Below are 19,060 nucleotides of genomic sequence, written 5' to 3'. Positions count from 1 at the left end.
TTTCTCGTTAGTACCAGAGCTCCAGGAAGAAAGACTCGGATATATCAACAGCCTCCATGCCTGCCGTTCAAACCGCAGGCTGTTTTCCAATTTGTGCTATGCAAACTGTATACCCAACGATGATGGCTATACTGCCTACATATCATACAGAGATCAGCCACTCGCCTCAACACACCCCGACCCCCTAACTAACCCTAACCCGCTACCTCGCAGCCAAAGTAACCTTGGCACACGCATACTTTCCCGCTGCAGTTGCGTCTCAGCTTTGTCTACTCGATCCAATATTGTAATACAGTTAACAGCTTGGCGAGTTTTCTGAATGGCCGTTATGGGCATCTCACTAATCGGAAGGTTTTGATGAGGGCTTGTTCCGCTTGAGACGGAAACAAAACAGGAAGTGCGGCCGGGTGAGATGGTGGAAGGGTAGGGGTAGGGCGCGGTGTGGAGGGTCGTCTACTTTTTTCTTTTTCTTCTTTTCTCGGGATACGAAAGATTAGGGGTTAAGGGTTCGGAGTGACCATCGATTGCATTATTCATATTAAGAGCATGATCAGTTTCCAGAGAGCGATTGAGGCAGTGGAGATGGATGATTGATTGGGATGAGCTCGATTATAAGTATGGACTGGAATGCTGACGACCGTTGGTTCTTATAGCTACTCCACTCATCCTGGCATATTTGTGTCGTTTCCTTTATGTGGCTGTTATTTTGAATCGAATATCATCTCCACCATTGTCACCGTAGCTCATACACCGTAACCTCTAGTCTAATCACTGACACGCATTTCCCTCTTCACAAACCTCGCCCTCGTAGCTGCAGGACTGGCATTCAAAGCCGTCGGATCCTTAAGTCCCTTGATCGCATCCCACTCCCAGCTCTGCGCGTCACTCGCGGGCTGGATCTCGAAGTTTGCCAGGGTATGATATAATACCGTGTAGACTAACCTAGTAGCAAGATGCGTCGCCACACACATCCGGCTTCCGTATCCGAATGCGAACTGGTGCGTGTGTTTCGAGGAGTCCTCGAGCCAGCGGGTGGGGTTGAATGTCCAAGGGGAGGGGAAGAGGGCGGGATCTAGGTTTTGTTAGTGGTTGTAAAGAATCGGGGTATGTGAGGGTAGCTACCGTGGTTACAAGCATAAGCATTGAGGAAGACCATTGTGCCGGTTGGGATGACGGTGTCCTTGTACTGTACCGGCGCGGTGGTTTCACGGGGCATGGAGAGTGGCAGGGGCGTGTAGAAGCGGAGGACTTCTTTCACGAGGGCGTAGATGTATTCGACGTCTTTTGTTTCGGAGAGGCTGTAGGTTGATCCTGTCACCTTTTGTAGCTCCTCATAGGCTGTTTGTTGGATGGCTGGGTTGTGAGCGAGAAGTAGGAAGGCCCAGTTAATTGTCGGCTGGCTGCTATCTGCGCCCTGTAACACAATTAGCAGATGTAGGCTAACTAAGTAGAAACAGGATGTGGAGGACATACAGCCATCATACTCAAACTGATACTCAGCAACTCATTATTACTCAACGCGACCCCCTCGGGATCCCGAAGCACATTCCCCTGGATACAAGGGACGTCCTCGTCCTTATCGACGGCACTCTGCAGGCGCCTCAGAAGCTCATTGTTATACGCAATCCGTCGATTGCCCACATCAGCCGCCTTAGCCGCCGTCTCGCGCCAGAAAATCGGCTCAAGAAATTGCAGGAGAGGGATATAGTTTGCTAAATTGCGGGATGTCGAGCGGAGCTTTGAGATCTGATTCTCGACTTCTACAACTTCCGCGTAGAAGGCGTCTTCCTTAAGATCGGTGGTCTTTGCAATCCGCATGCCGTAGTTTAGTGTCATGACCATGTTAAGAGAAAGGCGATGCACGGCGGAGTTGAAGTTTGCGTCTGCAGTGCCGTTGCGCGATTCGGCATTTAGAGCGGAGATGAAGTCGGATGTTTCGCGGAGGATGATCTATTTTGCATCAATACAATGTCTTCAAACAAGACGAGAACGTACTCACTGGTTCGTAAGATTGGACTTTCGGTCGATTCAGTGCACCGCCTGCCACCTTGCGGCGCTGCTTGCAGCTCTCGTTCCAGGGACTTGTGCCGATACTTGCGACATTCTTGCTGACCGTTTTGTGGAAGACGTGGAACAGAGGGCGAGAAATGAGCGATGAGCTCTGATTGAGGAACAGTGTCTTTGCTTCTTCGGCGTTGTTGACGAGGACGACTGGCGAGTTGCCTAGCTGGACTTGGTAGACTGGGCCATACTCCTCAGACCACTGGCGGTATTGCTCCGCTGAGAATTGTTTATTCACCTGTCAATGGTCAGAGTGTTTATTCGAATACTGTGGGCGAACATACGTCGCGCAAGTTTCCAATAAGTGGAAGCCCCCTCGGTCCTTTCAGTCCCTTGATTCGTTTACTCCAGCGCAGCACTTCGTTGAAGACGATGTATGTTGCGAGCAGAATAATCGGCACGCCTAGCGATTGTACGGCTATCCATAAGAGCGGCATGTTGAATTACTTCGCTTTCTGCGGCAGCTTTTCCGGAATGTGTTGAGAGAAAATGGCATAACCACTGCTCAATGCGAATCCCATGAAGAGAGCACAGCGTCTTGTGCGGAGCGGGCAGTAATCAAATGTATGGGGATTGGTTTGGCCAGCCCAGGCACGCCATTCCCGCTCGATAAGATGCACGATTTAACCATTTAGCCACTGTTATTCCCGGTGATCATTCCCCGGTGAGATCAAGCTGCAGGATGCATTAATTAAAGGCCATAAAATGATAAGATAGGCCAGGGTCGAGAGCGAGCGGAGTGGTAGGCTTCTGACAACATATGTCACCATTGGAGTAAACAGTGGTGAGATTTAGGTGGCCGAGTCGCCGATCTGCGTTATCGCCATCGAGGCGTGTGGCCATGACTCGCTAGTAGTACGGTTTGACTCTACAGGAGTTGAAGCTGTCTTTGAAATTCATCTGTCGTGATTAAGGGGTCTTCCATGGGGACTATGTAAACGTGGTGTTGAGCCGCTTGTCAGAAGTTTGCAACTGTTTCTGATCCACTCAGCCTACCCCGAGAAAATTGAACCCATGTCTGTCAAAGCTCCCGAGGAAGAGACGCGCGACGTTTCGTCGCAGGCGGGATCACAAGAGGAGATCGACCCAAAGGTGGAAAAGGGCCTGCTTCGACGTCTCGACTGGGTGTTGCTTCCTACTCTGTGTATGTCTCCGAATCTCGCGATATCTGGTGACTCTAACAGGTACAGCGCTCCTCTACCTCACCCACACGCTTGATCGAGCGAATCTCGGAAATGCAAAGACAGCAACATTGGATGCGGACCTTGGTCTGGTCGGAAACCAGTACTCGATTGTATTGATTCTGTTCTACGTGCCATATTCGATCTTCAATATTCCCGCCACTGTGCTCGCCAATCGGTTCAATCCCGCTGTGGTAATTCCATGTATCGCGATAGGATGGGGGTCTCTTGCCATGATCACAACTGCGGTGACAAACTTTGGAGGACTCCTGGCATGTCGCTTAGTTCTCGGAATCATGGAGGCAGGATTCCTCCCGTGCGCGGTCTTTTATTGCTCTCTGTTCTACACGCGTAAGGAGATGGCCTTCAGACTGTCCTTCTTCTTTATGATGGGCTTCATCGCAGTATGTTTGTACTTTCTAGTATATTACCGTGTGCTGACGTTCCAGGGCGCAATTGGAGGGTTGATCTCGTATGAAACATTCCAATGGGATGGCAAGCTAGCGGTAAGTGATTCGCGGCCACCCGACCTGGAAGCGCTGACGGATCACAGGGTTGGCAATACCTGTTCTTGATCGAAGGTGCTATGGGTGTTACGGTCGGTAGCTGGTCACTCTTCTGGCTCCCTCGCGACGTGCAGTCGTCCAGGTTCTTCACGGAGGAACAGAAGCGATGCCACGCTCAGCGGATGGCGTTCGAGAAGACCGAGCTCTCTTGGATCAAAGGCCTGCAAGTCCTCAAAGATTGGAAAACGTGGGCTTTTGCGACCTCCATTTTCTTTGTCGGAGTTGGCTCTGCCAGTAGTTCCAACTTCCTACCGGTGCGTACCCTCGATTCACGACAATGGGTGTCGACTGACAGCTAGCAGGTCATGATCAAACGTATTACGCAAGACACTGTCCGGGCAAACCTGTTTACAATCGGACCTAACCTTGTGGCTGCCACCACGATGATGACGGTCTCCTGGTTTTCCGACCGCACGCAGCAGCGAGCATGGTTCGCTATCGGTGCCAACGGCGTGGCCTTGATTGGTTGGATCTTGTTCGCCTCGTTGGATGTGATCAAGGAGACTGAAGTCGGATACTTCCTGACATACTTGATCGTGTCGGGAACCTTTCTTCCTCTGCTACTCATTCCCGCCTGGGTCGGTGCCAACACACGATCTTCCTCCGAGCGTGCCGTTGCCCTGGGTCTGATCTCCATGTTTCAGAACCTCGGTGGGATTGTCTCGTCGGGGGTGTATCGCGACCAGGATGCTCCGACTTATCGTCCGGCGCTGATCACGGTTTCTGCTTGCCTGGCTGCATTTTTGGCGATTTGTATTTCGATGCGGGTAGTGTATTCGCGCATGAACAAGGCGTTGAAGAGCGACGAGGAGAAGAACACGGCTGCCAGGGCTCCTTACATGCTTTAGACACAAATTCAGCAGATAGACTCCAAACTGAAAATCATTGCTCGGATAGTTTTGCTTTCATCCTTCGTGGCGCGTACCAATCAGTAGGCAGCAGGAGGCGGGGAGGAGCTGTGCCATCATTTTACTGTTGATGGCGTGCTAGTGGGAGTGGGAGCTGCCCGCGACTTCCTGCATCGTTATCTCCAGTCCGCAGTTGCTCCTGCCTTGAGAAAATCAGCGTTCAAAGCAGCCATAAGAACAAGATCGACTCCTCGACTCGGATTAGAGTGACCACCATGCGGTCGTCCGGCCCAGGACGGGTCAATAGCGGCCGACCGGCGCCCCTGGCCTGCACGGAGTGCCGTCTGAGACATCTGAAATGCGACGGCCAATTACCCCATTGCTCGCGATGTTTAATATCAAATCTTCCATGCCAGTATCTCAAGTCTCGTCGAGGGGGGAAGCGAAAGTACACAGCCGCGGTGCAGTCCCGCTCGACCACCTTGGAGCACACGAGGCTCCAACTCACGCAGGCGCAAACTACAGAGAGCGATACACCGACACAGGCTGTTGGATCACAGTCCGGCTCTTTTTCCTACCCCACCACTGCTCCAACTCGGCGAATTCCCTCGCACTCTTTATCACCAGCTAGCCAGAAGGACGACGACGCCGCGGCCGAAATGTCTCTGGTCAAGGCATACTACCAACACTTTCACAGAGCTCATCCGATCTTACTGGCAGAAGAATCTTATGCCCAGCGACAGTATCCAAACTTCCTGACCGCGGTGGTGATTTCAATCGGAGCTCACTTCTCTACTCACACACCGGCCCCCAGTTCTGGCTCAAGCATTACACGGCAACTTCTCGCGATCAACGAGGTGTCGGTATGGCTGGTCCAGGCACGACTGCTACATTCAATTGCTCTCTTGGGGGACGGAAGCTTGGACGAAGTTAGGTCTTTGTTTGTCTCAGCACGAGATCTCGCTATTCAACTACGTATGAATCGATTCGATGCATTGGAGACATACGCATCATCATTCGGAGACCAGGAGCTCGAGTGTCTGCGCCGTACCTGGTGGGAACTTGTCATCCTGGACGGCTACATGATGGCGATATGGCCGGAATTGGGCTATCTGACCAGTACACTGGACTGTGATGTTCCAGTGCCTCGCGATGAAACGGATTGTGTCTCAAGTCCGTTGGACCATGTCCCGCATGCTCACGCATTTTGCCACGACTTCCACCTCAACGATGATGAGGAGGCCAGTTTATCTTCATGGTGGTATCGGATACAAGCTTCAAGCCTGTTGGCAAAGGTCGTTCTTCTAGACACTTTGGAAACCTACAATGACAAAGGCCAAGCGATGATGGCGTCTCTTGCGAGTTGGCGACTATCACTCCCGCAAGACAAGGCACAATTTATGGACCCGTACGGGCGAGTGAACGAGATGCTGTTCGAAGCAGAAATGCTAGCTCAAGTTGCAACAATTATGCTGCACTTCCCTCGAAGTGACCTTAGTTCCGACTTTCGAATCACAACAATAGTGTCATCTACAGCTCCGCGACGGCCGATACGGTCATGTACAAAGAAGGTGCACGGGATCAAAGCGACCGAGGCGTCCAAAGAGATATCCAATCTGTTCTCCATCTACCCGTCCATGGAAAAGTGCTCGCCGTTGTTAATACCCTGCTTGACGTTATGTGGCATGGTCCAACTTGCCACCTACCGTTCACACGCCCAGTTCGGCAACTGTTTAGAGCTACATGCCGAACGGGTTCGTCTGTTAACCGGCCTCTTGCGATCTTCAGGCCAGATCTGGGGTCAGGCGAAGACTGCATACTCAGAGGTCAAAGCCGCAGCGGCAGACACCTTTCCCTTCCGGAAAGAGGGTGGACAGCCCTCTCCGGTACAAATGCCGAGCCATACTTACCACAATGCCAGCCTTAGCAACTCCCTCGCCCTGACGCAGCAAGAGAGCCTTCTAAGCATGCCTATACCGAGCGCAATGCCGGATATGAGTAATTGGCCGTGGATATCAGACCCAATGAGCCAGCTATTGGAGCGGAATAACGCCATGCAACGGGCGGATGAATATCAGCTTGAGCTTTGAGTCACGGTGATGTGACGGAGTCATATTGATGGCGTTTGCGTTGGGGTTGGGTATTTTGGTGTATTAAATTCTGGGCCTTGGATCGGCGACTCGGTGCTTGCCGCGGTGACTCGGGGTCTCACCCCGCGAAATATAGTACAGATCTCTATTGAATGTGAAACATAGAGTACATTGCCCTGAATTCTAGACTGAAGAGTATACATCAGCGAAGAAGTAATCAATAAGCACTGCCATTCGTCAACCTCTGCATGCTTTTATACCTATCTACCGTGTAAGATATATCCGTGCTCGTCAGAGCCTAGGGTACGCTCAAGCAAACCAGAAAAACACACCCCAGCGTCCCTTATTTTTCTCTCTACTTCACTCTAGTCTACCCCCCTCTACCTCTAAAGAAATCCATATAAGAAAAAGGAATGAATCAAACAAACGCAACAACCTCAACCTCAACCCTCGCCCCCTTCGGCAACGCCCTCACCTCCACACAGCTCCGCGCGGGTTTAACATCCCACGTAAACCACCGCAGATACTCCGCGTTCAGCTCGTTGAAGTCCTTCATATCTGTCAGGAACACCGTCGCCTTAATTACATTCTGTAGCGTTGCGCCTGCTTCTTTCAGGATTGCGGACGCGTTCGAGAGCGCGATGGAAGTTTCTTCGGTTATTGTTGACGAGACTAGCTCGCCTGTCGGGAGGAGCGGGATTTGTCCGCTAACGTAGAGGAGGGATTTCTGCGGGTGGAGGGGGAGGAGGGTTGCTTGGGACTTTATTTGGTTGTTAGACCGGATTATGGGGGGAGGGAAAGAACGGGCGTACGTAGGGGCCGAGTGCTGGAGACCTGTTAGTTTAGTTTACTATACCAGAGGTCCATTGTGGATTGTGGTGGTGGTATTTTGGGGAACGACTTACCGGCTGGTGCGTCCTTGGTCGAGATTGCAGAGGCCATGGTTGATTGAATCCTCGGAGTATGTTTTCTAGAGAGGCTTTGTAGTTTGGGGGGGAGCATGTGGTTTGACTTATGGCGCGATCGGTCTGATTATTCACATACTTATCATGTTGGATGTACTCCGTGGATGTTCGGGGGCGACTGGTAGTTACTCGCCGAGTACTTTGTCTGGCGTTTAGCCGTCCGAGTCGCCGACCGTGTTGGAGTAGCCACGGTAGATATGAAGTAGCTAGCTTGGTGCGGAGTTGGAGTTGGAGTTGGAGATGGAAATGGAGATGCCGGTGGGTGTTTCCATTGCGATAAGACAGGGAAAAAAAATATCAGGGTGGTTTTCTGTTCGCAATATCTTCCTACTGAAGACGAGAATCTGTTGTGCTGCACTCTAGCAATATCAAAATGGATGCAGCACCAACAAGAGAGAACGACCGTCCGGTTCAAGAATCCCTCTCCTCACATCCACTAGAGCACCACTCCCTCGCAATCATCCGCCAGCCTCCGCAGCAAACCCGCTCCTCATGGCTCCTCAAATTCTCCCTCGCCGCGGGCGCAGCTCTCTCCCTTGTCAGCGGGGGCTACCTCTCCTCGACCCCAGCAATTCCACAAACCGACTACAGCGCACGAACTCGCGACGTGCTGAGCAAGACCCCGCTTATAGATGGGCACAACGACCTCCCCTACCTGATCCGAAATGAACTCAAGCATCAGATCTACAACGACAGATTCACCTTCAACACCGGGCTACTCAGCCAGACAGATCGGAAGAAATTGAAGGAGGGACTGGTTGGTGGGCAGTTCTGGAGCGCTTATATCCACTGTCCGGATCCGAGTGAACAGGTTGGGCTGGATGATCCAACAGTGAGTTTGCCCCGTGAATATCAGTTAAAAGCTGAAGTGAGAAGAGCGAGAGTGCGCTGATAGCCAGGTGGATAGTGCGTCGTAAGAGACACGCTCGAGCAAATCGACATAACGAAACGCTTCGTCGCCGAATACCCGGACCTATTCCAGTTCTGCGCAAACTCGACCTGTGCGCGTGAGGCGTTCCAGAATGGCAAGATCGGGAGCTATATCGGCATCGAGGTACAAACCACCAATCGCGATCTAAGGTATACAGAATAGATATTGACACGATCCAGGGCGGCCACCAAATCGGCAACTCCCTCGCCTCCCTCCGCATGTTCTACGACCTGGGCGCGCGGTATATAACAACAACCCACAACTGCGACAACGTCTTCGCCACCGCCGCGTCCTCCGTCACTGCCGGAGCACCGGATACCGGGCTTACGCCCTTCGGCCGCGAATACGTGCGCGAGATGAACAGGCTCGGGATGATGATCGACCTCTCGCACGTCTCGCACCAGAGCATGCGTGATATCCTGGATGAATCTGTTGCGCCGGTGATCTTTTCGCATAGCGGTGCGTATGGGGTGTCGAAGACGTTGCGGTTCGCGCCGGATGATGTTATTAGACGCACGGCGGAGGGCGGCGGGATTGTGATGATTACGTTTGTGATTCGGTTTCTCAGGCCTGAGGATCCCGGTGCGGCGACGATTCATGATGTTGTTGATCAGATCTTGTATGTGGCTGATCTGGTCGGGTGGGAGTTTGTGGGTGTCGGTGGGGATTTTGATGGCACGCCTGCTACGCCGGTGGGGTTGGAGGTTCGTTTATCCTTTTTTTTATTTTGGTATTGTTTGAGGTAGAGGGGTGTGAGTGCTGACTTTGCTAGGATGTATCCAAATATCCTCGTTTGATCGAGCTTCTGATGGAGCGCGGTGCTACAGACGAGCAGATTAGGAAGTTCGCGGGGGAGAATATGCTTAGAGTTTGGAGGGATGTTGAGAGAGTTGCGGAGAGGCTGCAAGCTCAAGGCGAGAAACCGAATGAGGCATACTGGGAGGGGAGGAAGTGGGTGAGGGATGAGATCCCCATGCCTAGGATGTTTCGGGATTCGATTGGCAGAAGGGTGCCCAGCTTTTCGGGGAAGCCTTGATTTTTGAGACAACCTGAAGACGTATAAAGGGGTACGCTTGGTAATAGTGCAGGTGTAATCTGTGTACGAGCAATCGTGCACTCGGGGATTGTTAAGTGATGAGCTATCTCGAGTGTAATTCGGCAGCAATATGATCTACGGGGTTTGCTAATGCGGCTAATGTCCCATTGACCTTTATATGCGCTGAACAAGTGACAAGCTCTACAGCCGATAACAGAGGGAAAGACCAAAGAATGTTAATTATTGTTATTCAATCCCTGATTACGATGTATATAATCGATGCCCTCAGCAATCGAGCACAAAGTGTCCCCAGACCCCTAGTCCACACCATCTAGCCTGAGCTGTCTGAGTTAAATTGTCCTGTAAGGATTATATACTGTGCAAAGCAGTACATCTACCAACGCTATCTATCTGAAGATCTCTCCTGTAATCAGATAACCTCTGGCACGCGCAGTAAGCGGTGCGCCAAACGCCGATACAGCTGGCCCTAAAAGGATGAAGGCTATGTATAAGCTCCAGCAACCAATTGATGGATAGAGGCTCATATTTGTGATCTATTGGGTCCACCCTTTATCATTCTCTCAGTGGACTGATATGAATACCGGTGTACACTTCACCATGTGCCAGGCAGAGGGGAAACAGGAATGATTACGCCGTGCCATACACGCCGTGATGCTGGTCGTTAGATTAAGCTAAGCCGCTGACTATATCCGAACTGAAGTCTGAGCGCGCTACTATTCCCTGTGTACGCTTCGTTCTGCAGCCACACTGCGCGAGTATTTACAAAGACCTTTGTCTTCAATGAGCCGCCTCCCTTGATATCATGAGGATAAAGCAATACACAAGGCACGAAGAACAAAGAGAAGTGAGACAACGGTGGAGAGGTGACACCATCATAAAGGGCCGAATAATGCAGCAATAAAATGCATTTATGCAATTCTGCCTCCGAGACAGCGTCAAAGCGACGCGGATTATAGAATAATACAAGAAAACAATCCACCAAGGCCGCCAAAGGCACACGCTTTCATAAGACGTTTGTTCAAGTCTAACAAAGCAGCTCACAGTTTATATTAAACCTTCCTCAAGTCCACCGAAATGCACTATCCCATCAACAACAGCAGCAGCAGCAGCCTACAAGCAAAAGCAAAACTAACACCCAATCTCACAAGAATACCACCAATTCAACCACCAACATCAAAATGAAGATCCCCGCCAACCCCGACCCTGAACTCGCCAACAAGTTCTACGACCTCTACATGGACGGCCACTGGGACCGCGTCTCCAGCCCCAATATCCGCCACATGTACGTGATCCTCCTCCCGCACACACCGCGCACAGCAAAGCCAATCGTGTACTACTTCTACGCTGTCGCCGACTACATCGTGCACTCGTACAGCGTCACCAAGCTGGACAAGTGGGACGAGAACAGGAGGCTGAACATGAAGATCGCGACGGTGCCTGCCGAGGAGCTCGAGGGCGATGTGCCTGTTGGTGAGGCCGGGATTTGGATCCGCGAGGCGCATCGGAAGATGCAGAATGATGGGTTTCGGCCGGATAAGAAGGCGTTGGAGATGAGTGAGGGGATTTGTAAGGCTGTTGGGATGGAGTGATTGCACTTTGGTGGAGGTGAGGGGGTCGTGTTTGGGTTATTGATAGACTGTGTCCGCTTCCTTACTGTTAGTTCGTTGCAATTGATTGTTCAGAACTTGCTTTTCATAGTCTCTTGGTCTTTATAGGGCCTCTTCACATATGTATAATGTTGTGCGCGTAGATTGAGTCTTCTGTTGATCGCTAGACCAGCCAGAGAGATCACTCTCAAAATACCAAGGAGTCCAATACAATATCACCCGATTGTTACCTGATATCAGAGTGGTTAGCTGCAACAAACACGCAGAGGAATCGGGTATTCGCAATGGCAAGGGGGGAGGGGAAAGTGATCGGATATAGCATCTTCTACAATACTAGGAGATAGATTACTGAGTTTCGAAGGTCAAAGAGCTCGAGAATCATGAAGAGAGTGTTTTGAAGACAGCTCTTAGGGCTTGTTATTCTAGCCTAATAGCGGCAGGGACTACCCACGTGTCAGGAGAACCCTACATTGCAGCAGTGAAGTTCAGTGAGAGTTGAATCTATGTGGAGATACCGTCTCGTAAAGGTCTACCCTGCATACATCGAGTCTAGGTACTGGAGCAGTAGCCGAGACAACAAGAGCAGATAGAGTAGTAGAGCGATGGTGATTTTCATCCTTGCGATTCGTATTCCGATAACTTCCGTACCACTATCCCGAGGTTTCCCGCGTTTATATAGTAAAAACGTTACACCCAGTTACCGTAAACAATGGCGAAAGAGAACAATGGGATTGACCATACACAATGTACATTATAGTTAAGTGTCATTGTGCCTGGCATGTGTCCAACCCAGGCAAGCAGAAGAGTGTTATACCGCAAGAGATCAAATCACCTATGGGAGCCCTACAATTTCATATCAAGATGTAATTGCACATGCTCGGCTTCCCTAGGAATTTTGAGGTGGAAATAGCGTTCTACCGATGGTTTGCTCATTGATCAGCACATCGAAGCCATGCAAGTCCCTTGTTCGAGTGTGAGCCTTTATGCGTTACGATGGCTGTACCTTTGGTCATACAATGAGGCGTATTCCAGGGAACAACAGCAGCAGTTCAGTACTAGATATCTTGGTCCATGTTAATATCTGAACTACCTCCTACTGGACGCCATTCCAAGTGCACAAACTACCCAACCGTCAATCTCCACGGAGCCTCGCTCCAGCCTTTGCCTGCTGGACCACCGGAAGCCGCTGCTCAATCTACCGCTTAAACAACAGAAGACGGTTTTTGGATATAGGTTGAGACCCCCTTCCCGGATGAAAGTTTGATCTGTTGTAACAAATCCATGACTTTCCTTCGGATAACGAGCCGCAGGTCATCGTTGCATTGGGCTAGGCTCCAGTATTTGGAAAGCATCATTGGTTCGACTGTTTCGAGAAGTGGATAGTGGGCTGGGGGCGGGTGTATGGTTATAGGTAAGGGTTGCTAGGGCGGTGGCCAGGTCTGCCATCGTGTGAACAAAAGGATGATGCTGGAGACTATTGGCGTTGCGCTGGGAAGGAGAGGAGAACAAGGAGGTAGAGGATGATGCAGGTGTGGATTGTGACGCATGTTATTTCTAGGTGATGGAGATGGGTTGGACTTGTTGGGGCAAATGCCAGGGGGTCCAGTTACAGCATGCTAGGGAATTGTCTTCGGGGGCTCACCATTACGGCAGAATAGACTTGCGAGATATTTATCATGCTTAGATGCGTTCTTTGTATTGTTCCTGCTTGTACCAGGAGACTATTTCTTTCAAGCTTGCAGTTGTGAATTCCGCGATGTCTCTACTTTCGAGTAAAATAAGTAAAGGCATTTGATCCTATGACTTCCATGCCGTCTACCCTGTATGGAGAAGAGAAAAATAGATACCCCTTCCTCCTGCGCCCGAGAGTATAGACTCTCACGCTGTTTTACCACTGATCCGGATCGGCATCCGCAAAGGTCGTCCCAGCCGCAATCTCATCATACCAAATCTGCCTCGTGCCCTGGCTCCCCTCGAGATACCCATCATCATGCCAAGCATTCGCATAAAGCCCAACGCGGAACTGGAACGCGCGAGCATGGTCAATCGTAGTCGAGATACCATCAGCCTCATACAGCTTCTCCCCATCCAGCCAGATCTTAAAGAACCCAGAACCATCAGACTGCCAGTTCACATGCAGCACAATCCGATGCCACTCGCCCGCAGTGACACTTCCCAGGTTACTAAACGTGTCGGTCCCCTGGTTACAGATACTCCCCGTCTTGACACGCGAGAACAGCTGATCCCCTTCTAGCCAGATCATGGTGGAAGGCATCCAGTCCTCGCAGCCGCTGTCGTTGAAGTCGGCGATGAATTGCGCGAGGTTGTAGGACTGCGAGGTAAAATCCCAGTCTTCCTGTAGGCGGAACGCGAAGCCGTAGAAGCCGACGTCGCCCCGGCTGTATACGTTGTCTTTGACGACTTCGGAGTGGTACCGGCCCGTGTAGTTGGAGTCGTAGGTTTGGGTTACCTTGATCGCGGAAGAACCCTCGTATACGACGTTGCTGACTTGCTCGACTTTGCCGTTGTGCTCTTGGTTTGTGGCGTCCCAGCCGGAGGTTGTGCCCGTGTTGCTGAATATTTGGGATGCGTTTGTTGGGAGCAAAAGAGCCGCTAAGGCGGCTAGGGAGAGGGATTTGGAATACATGGTCAGAGCAGATGGCAGAAGCTTGCAGAGCCCTAAAGAGTAGATGAGAGCGAGAAGATGCTGATTCTGCGAATGTCCTAGATACCGCGACGCTGCCTCCTAGATATACCCCCTCCCCTCCCTAAGCAACCCCGTCTCATACCCCTGCACCTGATGCAACCCTCAGGGGTCCCAAACACCGTGCCCTGTTTTGCAACCCTCATTGCACGAATACCCTGTCAGGTTTCGATTTCAATAGCCTATTCTGTTTCAGATTGACGTCACCTCCTCTCTTGAGGTTTCGATCGTCACATTTTCCGCCCCCAAGGGCCCATCTTGATACTCCGCTAAGGCGCCTACAGCCGGGCCCCCGCCTTGATCAAGCCACAATCCCACCGTGCGATCGGCGATAATCGCTAAGGGTTATCAAGGGCGGTATTTCCCTGCTGAGCTTGTATGGATTAATGATTACTGATCACGAATCATGGTTCTTGGCACAGTGTGTAGGGTGGCTATCTGATCTGCAGAGACGCGGGGGCCAAAACAGGCTGCATGGAAATCAGGGCAGCGCGGGAAGGTAGTTCTTCGTGAACATGATCACAGTACGCATTAAGATAGGTGTTAGGTGACAAGAGTGGCGCCCTGGCACGTGCTGAATTCTCTCAACCATGCTGGCTGCCAGCTGCGCTTTGGTTAACTAACTTATCCATCATGGGCTCCAGCTCGGGACTCCGTGCTTAGTACCGCCAATATGCCCTAACATAGACTCTGTACCTTTGATTATATAATCGACCAGCTTCGTACTCATGGAATTGCGCCAACCTAGAGTCCTGTTAGTCGCGCATGTGCGCGTGAGAGCAGTCGTGGTAGGATGCTCCCATGAGACAGTTATTTCCGCATCCCGGTTCACTATACTAGAGGCTCTGGCCAGAGACTTCAGCATGTGCTCTAAGTCATGTGCTCGTATATGTTGGGGTGAGTAGTGCGCTAGTTAACTTCGTCTAGTCTCGACGTTGAGCCCCAGGTGTGAGGTGCTCGGATCAGGTTGAGAGCTATACGGCCCTCTATAGTAAATGAAAATTGGAAAGGTCTGTCAATTCAGTGAGAATAACTAACCGTAACCGAGTATATACAGTCCTCCGGCTAGATTATGGTCCTTCGAGCCTGAGGGCGGTTACTTCTACCCCCTCGGAATTAGCCTTTATTCAACAGTAATCATGGTCGCCGGGGAGGCCCTCAAGCGGGGTGGTGGCCAGCTAGATGAACTTGGGTTTCGGGGCGTTGGGTGGGAAGAGCAGGGCGCGTTTGTGGGCTGGGCTGGGCCGAGGGGCCAGCGTGATGACTTTCTTGCAGAGGTGTTTGTGCGAGGTGAAGTCTTGCTTTTGGCAGGTAGTTGAGCAGTCGGGTAGTGGGTGCTTTGGCAGCGGCTGCAGCGCTGGGCGGGGGTGGTGTTGCACATTACGCAGCTGGTTTCAGGGGGGGGGGAGGGGGTTTCATTGTTGCGGTGGAGACTTGTTGGTTTTTGAGGGAACGGAAGGTGCGAGATGTGGTATTCAGAGAGAGATTAAGCAGTTGATGATGTGTTGATGGATGAGTGTAGGAAAGAGGGAGGTGAATTGGAAGTGCGGTGGGAGGGGAATTCTCTTCTTTGGTTCCTGAGCCGCTGAAAGTGAGGGGCATTTCAGCCGTTGAGCGAGGAAGGGTATCATTTTTGAATAGCTCAGAACAAAGAATATGCAACTAGAGGTAAATGGCTCTGTTATGTCGGGATAGGGTATAAGAAAGGTCGTGGTGGCCTAAAAAGTGGTTACGGGGGTAGAGGCAGTGTGGGCACCGTTTACTGACCCTGACGGGGTTTTTAGGGCTTACGGTCCGTAATGGACTACAAACGACATGATGCTACTACTTCTTGGGACGTGAAGGTTCCTTTAGAGCTATAGATTGAGAATAACTCTGATCGATGCTTGAAGCCACTTACGGACAAAATAGATTATTCGTGGTTTCTTACGAACCATATAACGTTAGAGCGGTGCTCGGGGCTGAATCTACTCCGAATCACGCCAACTCCAGTAAGGAATTGGTCACCACCGCGTTGATTTTTATTATCGAGTTGTCGCCTCCCTTAGGCTATCTATAACCCTGTGCTGTCCATACGAACTGGGTTCGTCACTCCGCTGTTTCCACCTCATTCCTTGCACTGGCTTCGCCTCGTGCCGTTTAGTTCATCGATATTTAGCGCTACATTTTGAAAAACGGCTCTCATTTCCGGCAAGCCCACCTATAAGACATCATTGAGGGTGAAGGGTATATGTCCCTTGACAAGGGCGGAATGTACCAGCCACGTAATTATAAATGGTGACAACGGCCCGCTGCCAGCAAGAACATTCTCTGTCTAGTATCAACGCGCAAGTCGCAATTCAGGTTTACGGATCTATCACGACACTACAACTATTTTCTGTTATTCGGGCGAAACCAATCCCATCGAGTAAGAATGTGTGGAATAACCTCCTTCCTAACCCTCAAAGGACACCCCCAACCCCGCGAACGGCCCGAGGTCGAGATGGAGATCAACGAGAGCCTTCAACTAGTCTTCCACCGCGGCCCAGACGCCCGCGGTAGCTGGATCAGCGATGACAATCGCGTCGGTCCGTCCTCCCCCGTGCCCTTCTTTCCGTTACAATATAGTCCAATCAGGAATATAGTCCAATAATACTAAACGAACATGCAGCCCTCGGCCACATCCGCCTCTCAATAATCGACCTCACCCCCTCCGCAAACCAACCATTCCACTCCCCCACGAACAACGTCTACGCCGTCGTGAACGGCGAGCTCTACGACCACGAGCGCCACCGCCACGATCTAGCAGCCGAATATCCCTTCCAGAGCCACAGCGACTGTGAGATCGTCCTGGCGCTGTATCAGCGCTATGGACTGGGGTTTCTAGATCATCTCAGGGGCGAATTTGCTTTGGTTCTGTGGGATGCAGATAAGGAGCTGTTTCTGGCGACGAGGGATCGGTATGGGGTTAAGAGTCTTTATTATACGGTTCTTGAAGGGAGGGTACTTGTTGCGACGGAGATGAAGCAGTTTTTGCCGTTCGGGTGGCGGGCGGAGTGGGATGTTCGGGCTGTTGTCGAGGGGGGGTGGGTGTTTGATGACAGGACGGTGTTTGGGGGGGTTAGGAAGGTGAGATTTATGTCTTTGAAATGGTGCTTGGGTTGGGTTTTGCTGATCTTGTAGGTTCTGCCGGGGGAGTATATTGTGAGTCGGAATTATGGGGGGATAAGCACGGTGAGATATTGGGACCTAGAGTATCCGGATAAGGTAGGAGTCTCATCTGAGAGCACGAGCTAGCTGACGGGTTTAGTATGCTGTGGAAACTCGCACGGAGGAGGAAATGATTGAAGGCGTCCGGCAGCGGCTTCTTGATGCAGTTCGTGTCCGGCTCCGCGCTGACGTCCCCGTGGGGATCTATCTCAGTGGAGGGATCGACTCGTCTGCGGTTGCGGGCATGGTTGTACATTTGGTCAAAGAAGGGGCAAGGCTAGGCAATAGCTCAAGCGATGATCTCTCGCGGATTCAGTGTTTTACTGTCCAGTTTGACAAGGACAGTGGGGTTGATGAATCCGGTGCGTCCGTTCTCTTCTTCTACGGACCGCTGGATACTCACTCGATGCAGACGTCGCCCAACGCACCGCCGACTTCCTCGGCGTCAAGTTCACCCCCATCCACGTAACCGAGGAGGTCCTCGCCGAGCGCTTCGAGCAAGTCATCTGGAACAGCGAGACCTTCATGCCTGATATCCATGGCTGCGGTAAACTCGCCCTAGCTGAAGCAGCCCACAATGCCGGTTTCAGAGTCGTTCTTACAGGTACCCCCCTCCGCACCCTCCACTCTACTGGCTACTAACCCCTGTTCCAGGCGAAGGCTCCGACGAACACTTCGCGGGCTACCCCTTCTTCCAGAACGAATTCCTCCTCGAGGAAGACCACTCCTGGGGCCATCCCAACACAGCAGCAACTCGGCCTCACAAACTAGACAGCCAAGATACAAGCAGGAATCATATCCAAGGGCTAGACTGGACTCTACCAGAAACCCTCCCGTCAACTACAAAGACGCTGAACAACACCCACATAGCCGGGTATATTAGCCGCTCTGTGCCCCTCAAGTTCCTTCCCTGGACAGCAGACCCTAAAAGTCTACCCACAACTGACGCCCAAACCGTCTTCATTAACAGTCTCCTACCTAGAGTCCGCTCCGCAATGGAAAGTAAATGGCACCCGTTGCATACCGCTCAGTACACGTGGGCGAAAACCGCCTTCCCGAACGCCCTGCTGCGCTACCTCGGCGATAACCTTGACATGGCGCACCAGATTGAATCGCGCCCTGCGTTCCTGGACCATCCTCTAACAGAGTACGTGAACGCGCTTCCGCCGTCGCTGAAATTGAAACTCGACCCCGCTACTGGGAAATTCGTGGAGAAGCACATTCTCCGCGAGGCGGTTCGGCCGTTTGTTTCGGAGGAGATCTATGCGCGTACGAAGCAGATGTACGCTGCGCCGCTGAGGTATAGGTTTGATGGGCCGGTGCATAACATGTTCAGGGGCCTGGTTACGAGGGGCAATGTTGAGGCGTTGGGGTTTGTGGATTGGGGGGAGACGGAGGGGTTGCTGGAGAGGGCGGTTGTTGGCGGGGATCCGGAAGCGTTTAGGGCGGTGGTTACGGTCGCGCAGTTTGTGGTTGTTTCGAGGCGGTTTGGTGTTAGGACGGCGGTGCCGGGGGTAAGTAGGTTGAAGATTGCAGAAAGTCTGTAGGTGAGGGTAAGGGCTGTGATTAGGATCATCGATGCTGTATGTAATGAGAACGGAGGAGGTGCCGAGTTGGATGGATGGTGGATGAAACCAAGCTTCTACTTGAAACGCCCGTCGCGCGAGACAAGCGTATGGGGAAACTCTTGATTGCCATTGGGTCCACAGTCAGGTAATGGATGGCCTTCTGGAAATAGTTCCACTGTCAGGAGTGTGCCCGCCCGACTATATGAACACGTTTCAGCCTGTTTCAGCAGCGTCCGTGATTCTCCTGGCTCGGTATAAAGCTGTCGATCCCCTTTCTCAGACCGAAGCCTTCT

At 51.7% G+C, this 19,060-nt stretch overlaps 7 protein-coding genes across 7 annotated transcripts; 4 read left to right on the top strand and 3 right to left on the bottom strand.

The window, feature by feature from the left end:
* Nucleotides 1–764: 764 nt before the first annotated feature.
* Nucleotides 765–2,498, bottom strand: BJY04DRAFT_210754 (cytochrome P450; the record flags this gene model as incomplete). The annotated part of the gene is made up of 5 exons (XM_073714299.1): nt 765–1,072; nt 1,123–1,414; nt 1,474–1,950; nt 2,000–2,299; nt 2,346–2,498. 5 exons carry the CDS (start codon nt 2,496–2,498, stop codon nt 765–767), a joined length of 1,530 nt encoding a protein of 509 aa, XP_073566020.1.
* A 577-nt stretch (nt 2,499–3,075) lies between these two features.
* Nucleotides 3,076–4,656, top strand: BJY04DRAFT_210753 (major facilitator superfamily domain-containing protein; the record flags this gene model as incomplete). The annotated part of the gene is made up of 4 exons (XM_073714298.1): nt 3,076–3,205; nt 3,246–3,714; nt 3,780–4,062; nt 4,111–4,656. The coding sequence occupies 4 exons, from the start codon at nt 3,076–3,078 to the stop codon at nt 4,654–4,656; spliced, it is 1,428 nt and encodes a 475-aa protein (XP_073566019.1).
* A 659-nt stretch (nt 4,657–5,315) lies between these two features.
* On the top strand, nt 5,316–6,746 carry BJY04DRAFT_223288 (fungal specific transcription factor domain-containing protein; the record flags this gene model as incomplete). Its single annotated transcript, XM_073717648.1, has 1 exon — nt 5,316–6,746. One exon carries the CDS (start codon nt 5,316–5,318, stop codon nt 6,744–6,746), a length of 1,431 nt encoding a protein of 476 aa, XP_073566018.1.
* A 418-nt stretch (nt 6,747–7,164) lies between these two features.
* BJY04DRAFT_223287 (2-iminobutanoate/2-iminopropanoate deaminase) lies at nt 7,165–7,688 on the bottom strand (the record flags this gene model as incomplete). The annotated part of the gene is made up of 3 exons (XM_073717647.1): nt 7,165–7,506; nt 7,559–7,572; nt 7,652–7,688. 3 exons carry the CDS (start codon nt 7,686–7,688, stop codon nt 7,165–7,167), a joined length of 393 nt encoding a protein of 130 aa, XP_073566017.1.
* Nucleotides 7,689–8,203: 515 nt separating this feature from the next.
* Nucleotides 8,204–9,678, top strand: BJY04DRAFT_210752 (dipeptidase; the record flags this gene model as incomplete). Its single annotated transcript, XM_073714297.1, has 5 exons — nt 8,204–8,249; nt 8,281–8,543; nt 8,619–8,765; nt 8,822–9,346; nt 9,415–9,678. The coding sequence occupies 5 exons, from the start codon at nt 8,204–8,206 to the stop codon at nt 9,676–9,678; spliced, it is 1,245 nt and encodes a 414-aa protein (XP_073566016.1).
* Nucleotides 9,679–13,162: 3,484 nt separating this feature from the next.
* On the bottom strand, nt 13,163–14,014 carry BJY04DRAFT_200345 (polysaccharide lyase family 20 protein). The gene has a single exon (XM_073712910.1). It carries the CDS (start codon nt 13,951–13,953, stop codon nt 13,195–13,197), a length of 759 nt encoding a protein of 252 aa, XP_073566015.1. The 5' UTR covers nt 13,954–14,014; the 3' UTR covers nt 13,163–13,194.
* A 1,135-nt stretch (nt 14,015–15,149) lies between these two features.
* Nucleotides 15,150–18,746, top strand: BJY04DRAFT_223283 (asparagine synthetase B family protein; the record flags this gene model as incomplete). The annotated part of the gene is made up of 7 exons (XM_073717646.1): nt 15,150–15,300; nt 16,458–16,577; nt 16,661–17,118; nt 17,173–17,256; nt 17,300–17,561; nt 17,612–17,803; nt 17,854–18,746. The coding sequence occupies 7 exons, from the start codon at nt 15,150–15,152 to the stop codon at nt 18,744–18,746; spliced, it is 2,160 nt and encodes a 719-aa protein (XP_073566014.1).
* Nucleotides 18,747–19,060: the final 314 nt, after the last annotated feature.

This window comes from Aspergillus karnatakaensis (assembly GCF_047715665.1).
Source record: "Aspergillus karnatakaensis strain CBS 102800 unplaced genomic scaffold BJY04scaffold_70, whole genome shotgun sequence".
Taxonomy (NCBI): domain Eukaryota; kingdom Fungi; phylum Ascomycota; class Eurotiomycetes; order Eurotiales; family Aspergillaceae; genus Aspergillus; species Aspergillus karnatakaensis.
This window is presented reverse-complemented; position numbering and strand designations above follow the sequence as displayed.